This window comes from Nematolebias whitei, chromosome 11 (assembly GCF_014905685.2).
Source record: "Nematolebias whitei isolate Nwh7 chromosome 11, NemWhi1, whole genome shotgun sequence".
Taxonomy (NCBI): domain Eukaryota; kingdom Metazoa; phylum Chordata; class Actinopteri; order Cyprinodontiformes; family Rivulidae; genus Nematolebias; species Nematolebias whitei.
Window position 1 is genome coordinate 40,113,055 of NC_056508.1, and position 7,627 is coordinate 40,120,681.

General features: G+C 38.4%; 1 protein-coding gene across 1 annotated transcript in view; it reads right to left on the minus strand.

The window, feature by feature from the left end:
• The window catches only part of mib2 (MIB E3 ubiquitin protein ligase 2), a 45,162-nt gene extending 37,535 nt beyond the window's left edge, over positions 1-7,627 (minus strand). Inside the window, exon 1 of the mRNA XM_037684529.1 lies at positions 7,515-7,627. Within this exon, the coding sequence (XP_037540457.1) occupies positions 7,515-7,545 (31 nt within the window). The 5' untranslated portion in view covers positions 7,546-7,627. The remainder of the gene's footprint in view (positions 1-7,514) is intronic.

The following is a 7,627-nucleotide window of genomic DNA, read 5'->3' on the forward strand; positions in this document are numbered from 1 at the left end:
AAAAATATATATATATATATATATATATATACACACACACACACACACACACACACACAGTGTTGGCACAAGAGACTTTTGTTTTTTTAAGCATGGCTATCAATCAACCTTTATTTATACAGGTAAATCCCATATGATGAATTGTTATGAGCAGTCAGCATCTTACTTGCAGTAGAAAGAAGTCAAAGCCATTTCAAGTTTCCTTGCAGTTCAAGTAAACATAATTTTAGTTGGGGTTTTTTTCTACTTAAGAGTCTTTACACAAGTCAGCTGTTATTTTTCTCCCTCTACTAAACAACTACAATAAGTGCATGCACCATAGCTGCCATTTCAAACCCGAACCCGGAGCCCGGGCCGGGCCATAATAATGTGCTTAATGTGTGGGCCGGGCCAGTGTCGGGCTTTTGATTTCGTCAGCAGACGTGCACAGCTGACGATCCAATTATATGGCAACCTGTCTTCCATACAATCACCAGCTGCACACGGCCATTTGACCATGCGCTGTCCGGCCATGAAAGAGTTTAAAAAAAAGTTAATTTAAGCTTCAGATGGGACTATACTGCCAGGCAGCGACCCATCAAAGCCCAAAATGGACGTTCATTCAGCCGCTGTACTCATCGGACGCGCGGCCGATGACCCAAGCAGGTGAGATCCCAAAATATCCGACACGTCAGAGCAGGGTCCATGTTTGAATAATGCAGAATGCAGGCAGAAGCAGGGATTTAATGTGCTTTGATGGCCATGAAAGGACAAACACCCCTTTCGATCCGATCTTCTGAGCCCTTAACCGCGCGTCCACCGACCATTAATAAATATATAAACAATCAGGTCGGGTTCGAATATGATGGCTACAGTCTGGGGCCGGGTTGGGTCAGATTTTTGGGCCCGAATGCAACTCTAATGCACCATGCCTTGTCCCCGATCTGCTGAATCTGAGACATTGTCTTTTTTTTTTTTTTTTTGTAATTCTTCCTCCATGAAATCTGGTAGATGCAGATGTGCTCTAATCTTACCCAGAAAAAGTCCTAGTTTCGATAATCACTCCAGTTTACTGGTTGTAGATATTTTGGTTTAAACTGATGGAGTTTAGAGCAGGACACGCATAAAAAATGTAAACAGTCGTTTCATGCACAAGTGAGGGAGTGTTAGAAATAAAAGCTAACATGTTGTTCAGTTGAATTAATAGTATTTTAGTTCGAGTCGTTTTAAATGAGAGAAATTTGCTCTTGAATCAGTTCTGCTCGGAGTAGCAGTTGACAGTCCCATTTTCCAAATGAAGAGGAATGTTGTCTACTGCAGGTAAGATACTGATTGCTCATAACTTCACAAAACCCCCATAAATAAATAAATCACTTTAAGAAAGGCACTTGCACACCAATTTATGCGCTAACCTACTAAAAACTTAAGGCTTTTTGTGTTGAAATTCAAAAAATGTTTGGCAAATATGCTGACCGACTTTTTTCAAAAAGCCAACAGAGTTTATGTTTGTGAAAATCTGTCAACAGGAGTGTAACAAAATGATCAACAAGTGTAAACAAGAAACTTCAATGTTCTCATATTTAGTCAATTTTTTATGGAAATGTCAGTCATTCCAAAAACTCTTGTTCTCTTTTTTAAAAACCAAAAGTGTTTTTTTTTTTTGGTCTACATTTCAACTAAAACAAACCAGAGCCTGAAACCAGCTAAGACGGCTCCTCATCTAATATTACAAAGTCACGTTAGGATGTAATCCATTTGGCTAAGCCTTGATAAATTGTCATTTGTGGGATCAAAAAAAAGAGAATATAGACAGCTTATACTTATTTGTCTGTACAAACTGACAATTTAGTATTTTTCTTTCTTTCTTTTGTTGCACTAAAGTAATTTTCTTGTCACCAAACATTACGACCTGTACACTTAGACGATTTGTCACAGATAATGACAGCTTACATGACACCTTGTAAAACCGTTTTCAGTCATTTATTTTAAACTGTTAAAACTTCAGTAATGCAGAATATATGTATTAAAAAAAAAAACTTTTTCTTTGCCGATTTGGAAAAATCTGCCACCAACACCAACCTCTGGAACTCCACTTGTCCTGCAGACCCTGCAGCGTGTTGCAGCAAAGTGAACCCTGATGATATCTTTACAAAACAGCCCAGAAGTGAAAAGTAGACACAACACACATTTCTGTGGATGACTCCACCAACACAACAAGCCCCTTTCCCACAGCTCCACAAAGAAGTGAACTGAAAAACCTCAACACACAAATGCATGAGCCGGAAAAAAATAACAAAACTGAACGCACAAAGTTCACCGCAGCACTTTGCAAACCTTTTTCTTTTTTTCCAAAACTTTTCACTGAATTTATTTTATTTTATGTTGACAAGTAACATTTGGCCTTACATGCAGTTCTAGAATATATTCTTAATAAAAAACATTACATATTTTAACATCATTGATGGCTAGGTTCATAAAATAGTTTGCCGTCGCTCAGACACACACGGGCAAAAACTTTATCACCCACTTTTGATTTTCACCTACAGACAATAATAAGAGTGAGTGAGTAAAACTTTAAACATTTATAATCAGTTTATAAAGTTTCTTTCCTCGTCTAAACTAACCTTAAATGATCTTTGGGTTGACTTCTGCTCTCATTTTCAGAGCAAAGCTAAAGTAAATAAATGAAAACGTTGAACAGTGTGGACTTAAACTTTACACGGAGATCTAGTGCTTACGATGAGTCAGCAGAAATAAAGATGACCACACAAACTCAGCTTTGTGATCAGATTGTGCTTTCATGACCCGTGTACACCGTTGGACACAACAACAGATCGTTGTGCATGTTGGTTTTGATTTAACTCGATTAATCCTGTGAAAGAAACTTTTTATTGGAAAAAATAAGTCAGCTGCTCCTAAAGTTTGCTCTTTGGTGCGTTTGCATTCCTTTCATAGTTTTCCCGTGTGTGTCTGTGTGTGTCCTGACTCGGCCACCTGTGTTGTTGAAATATCTCTGCCAATCTGCAGCAGAGGGTTAAGGCGGGCGAGATTACGGCTCTCCGCCTGAAATAGCAGATGGGTTGGCTTCCGCCACACACACACACACACACACACACTGCTGAGGGCCGGTGTGTGAGGGCAACATCAACCGCCTTCACACAAACAACTCGCCGGCTTTCTGCCCGAAACACATTCCCATAAACACACACACAAATCTGACCGTTTTACACAAGATTAAACTGGTAATCTGTTAAACCTGCTGTTGATCACTTGCTGCAAAGATGTAAATATTCTGTGAAAAATGTTAGCATACCTTGTAAAAAAGGTACGTTTTAAATGATGTACGCAATCTCATGCAAGGTCTCAGGAGATGTGTTAGAGCTCAAAGAATTCAATTCAGTTTATTTATAAAGCGCCAAGTCCCAACAGAAGTCATCTCAGGGCGCTGAACAGAAACATTCACACGCATAAACAATAACACTGTTTATCTGAGGAGCAGACTGCTCATCACAGACTCTCATCTTGAGCAAGCATGAAGGCGACAGTGGAAAGGAAAGACTCCCTCATGAGGAAGAAACCTTTAGCAGAAACAGGCTCAGGACAAGTGGTCATGTGCTTTGACCGGCTGGGTTTGAGAGGAACAGATACACAGTGGCAGGTCAAGAATCACATAAATAATATCAAATGAAAACTATTCATTTGTAACAATTTTAAGAAATGAGGTCAATTTGTCCTCTAGCTGTCTAAACATATAGCAGCATAACAAGCCGACCCTAACTATAGGATTTATCAAAAAGGAAAGTCTTAAGTCCAGTCTTAAAACTGGACAATGTGTCAGCCTCATGGACAGAAACTGGAAGTTGGTTCCTCAAGAGAGGAGCCTGATAACTGAAAGATCTTCCTCCTATTCTGCTTTTGGAAACTCTAGGAACCACAAGTAAACCTGCAGTCTGAGAGCAAAGTGCTCTGTTAGGAAAATATGGAGCAATAAGCTCTCAAATAGAAGATGGAGCTAGGTTGTTGAGAGCTTTGTAGGTTAGAAGTAAGATTTTGAATTCAATTCTGGATTTGACAGGGAGCCAATGGAGAGAAGCTAAAACTGGAGAGATATGATCTCTCGCACTAACTCCAGTTAAGACTGGCAGCAGCATTTTGGATTAAGTGAAGACGTTTTAAGGAAGTATTTGGACACCCAGACAATAAACCATTGCAATAGTCCAGTCTAGACGTGACAAATGCATGAACCAGTTTTTCTGCATCGTTTTTAGACAAGATGTTTATAATTTTAGCGATGTTAGGCAGGTGGAAGAAGACGGTTCTAGTAACATTTTTAATGTGGGGGATAAAAGACATGTCCTGATCAAAAAATGATGAAAAATTTATTCCTAAAGATGCTCAGGTCCAAAAACCTCAGTCTCATCTGTGTTCACCAAAAGCAGAAAATTAAGGGTCATCCAGGTTTTTATGTCTTTAAGACATGCTTGTAGTCTAAGTACCTGATGAAAATGTATCCCACGCTGTTTAATAACATTACCTAATGGAAGCATATACAAGGTAAAGAGTATTGGTCCAAGCACTGAACCTTGAGGAACTCCATGACTAACTTTGGTGTATGAAGAAGATTCATTATTTACATTTACAAATTAGAATCTATCAGATAAATGTGATTTAAACCATTTTAGAGACGTTCCTGTTGTGCATGACTCTCAGCTACTACCTCAATAAGTTTTAGCTCAATGTGTGTAAAATTATTCAATTCTTCTGTTTGCTTATGTCAATTAGTAGTGGTGCCATCTTGAATTGGGTTTATTCTAAAAGATAATCAGCAAAGTTAATGTGCATCCAATCAATACTTTCTAACAGTTTCACTAAAATCTGTCCACTGGTTAATGAGATGTTTTGCCAACGACACAGATACTATTAGCCAAAACCGCTGTTTCCCTTTAGCAGCAGGAATGAGTAACTTGAAAAATTAAGAAGTAACTACAATATTTGTTGAAGTAGTTTGTAATAAAAACAGCCTCACCATGCTGAGCACTGACCAGGGAACATGTCTTGAAAAACTCAGAGGTCTTCCCACTTCCTTTTTCATGCTTTAAATAGTCTTTTTATGCAGCAGAAAACTATCAGCACGTTTTTTAAATGTGACAAAAGGGTCACTTAGTGTTAAGTATAGGTTTGCACTGGTAGACTAGACACTGCAAAAATAAAGTGATGTTATGGTTTTGTGATCCCTACAGTCCCACAAGACAAGAAGAGTGAACGAAAGAGACAGTGGACCGGTGAGAACAAGTGACATTAATCGCTGAATAAACTGTTGCAACACTGACAAAAACCTTCAGAGTCAACATAATAAAAACCCAACAAACAGTTTTTGCTTCTAAGCTTAATTATGGCAGCAAATAAGAATGATCCAGAAGAGAAGGATATTATAAGGGTAGATGGGGTTTCTCAAGTTCCTCATGTGAGTCGCAGATGGAAACAATCTTCTCACTTGAGTTCTGAACATCCATCCATTATCTTTTTCTCGCTTCTTCCTTTTCGGGTCACGGGGTTCATTGCACTGGTGCCCATATCCAGCAGTGAGAGGACAGGTCTCCAGTCCATCACAGGGACATACAAAGACAAACGACCATTTACACTATCACTCACACCAAGGACAATTTAGAGTTACAAATCAGCCTAACATGCATGGTTTTAGCTGTGGGAGGAAACTGGAGTACCCTGAGAGCCCACGCGTGCACGGAGAGTAGGCCTGTCACGATAACAATCGTGGGTGATTGTCTCCGAAATTATTGCAATAAACGATAATATTGTTTGAAATTTGACAATAATTAGTAATTATTGTCAAATTTAAGAAGAAATGTTTTTGTTTTGTGTTTAGTACCTTTTTTCGACCACCAGATGGCAGTATCAGACTGTGTGAACCGAAGGATGGATAGTGAGGGAGCGAGTAGCTTAGCTTCTCAGCTTAGCTGCTTTTAACGATCCAAAAATGTGATTTTGGACGGTTAAAACGGATTTAGAGAAAAAAAAAGAGAAAGTGAGGGGTCCGTGAAGAGCACCGGAGTTGAGCTTTTTGTCATCCAGTGTCTTCAGTAGAACGAGCGAGACAAAGAAACTATAAAGCCGATAAATGAAAATGAGCTCGATAATTTTCATTTATCATAGGAATAATTGATTTATTGTTTATTGCGACAGGCCTAATGGAGAGAACATGCAAACTCCACCCAGAAAGGCCCCCCAAGCCAGGATTCTATCCAGCAACCTTCTCACTGAGAGGTGGCAGCTCTTCCAACTGCGCCACCGTGCCGCCAGAGTTTTGAATATATAGATTTTTTTAAAAACACACACACACAAATTTTCTCTCAAAACTGACAGAGGTGTCACGAGTTCTCAAATCTGTCTTAGGAGCACTAAATATGTATTTTGACACCTGAAGAGAAGCTTTCTCATAACAGAAAGCATGTTCAGTCTAAAAGCATGCCAAAAAGAAAATAAAAAAAAAAAAAAAAAACTGATCAAAATCTCCCGATCTTATCTGTAAAATATTCACCAGCAAAATAAATCATAAAGGAGGCAGCTGCTAAGGTGGGAACACAGCCAAGCAAAGTGGTTCCATGTGGGTGGAAAACAAAATAAAGTGAATGGCCTGGAATACAGATTTGCATCAAGAGATGAACACAAAAAAAATAAAATATGCTTTTCAAAAAATTATTACTAATAAAAATTTGGCTGCTTGGTCACAAACACTCACAATTTATTGGAATTGCATTGAAGAATTCACCCATTTTCTCACAAATTTGAGTTACCAGCTAAACGTCACCAGTCTCAACCAGCACCTTTAGATCAACCTTCTGATGGTGGTAACGGCAGAAACGGGGGAAAAAAATCTGAAGTATTACGACCAGGTACATACTACAGTATATAGCAGCTAAATGCTTGGCTAACTCATGGTCTAATTGACTTACAATCCTAATAATTGTTTCTAAAAGTGATGGTTAGTTAAATTACTCTGGCTACAAAAGCTAACCATTACATTATGCGCACAAGAACTTAACCCGGCCTTGGTTTAAAAAAAAAAAAAAAGAAGGAAAAACCTGATGAAACAGGTTCATGGTGGCAGGAGGACATTCAGGAAAATCAATAGAGTAAATAACTTGTGCTCAAAATGTTCATCATACGAGTATAAAACCTCTAAATGTTCTCAAATGAAAGAAATGCTGTCACCAGTTCATACTGTAAACATTAGGCACATCGGTACCAAAGGGAATTTAAAGTATGGAATGTAAAAATCAAACGTAGCAATCGTTTGTAATTATTAAACGATAATTGTCCACTTTTTCATTTAGAAGCATCTTTTCAAAGCCTAACCACCACAGCAAACTTTAAAGACCTCATAACGACTATTGTTCATATATAAAAATAAATTTTAAAAAATCCCCAAAGCTTTTTAAACTCATAAATCCTTAAAGCCCTTCAGTATACATTTGATGGGATTATCATGTTGCATTATCGAGGATTATCATACTCACTCCCCATGATCTTCATACCACTTTTGAACATGCCAGAAGCTGTGTTCTATCTAGTTCATGAGATTTACGATCCCAGAACCATCTGAAATCAGTAGCTGTGTGAAGCCAGCACC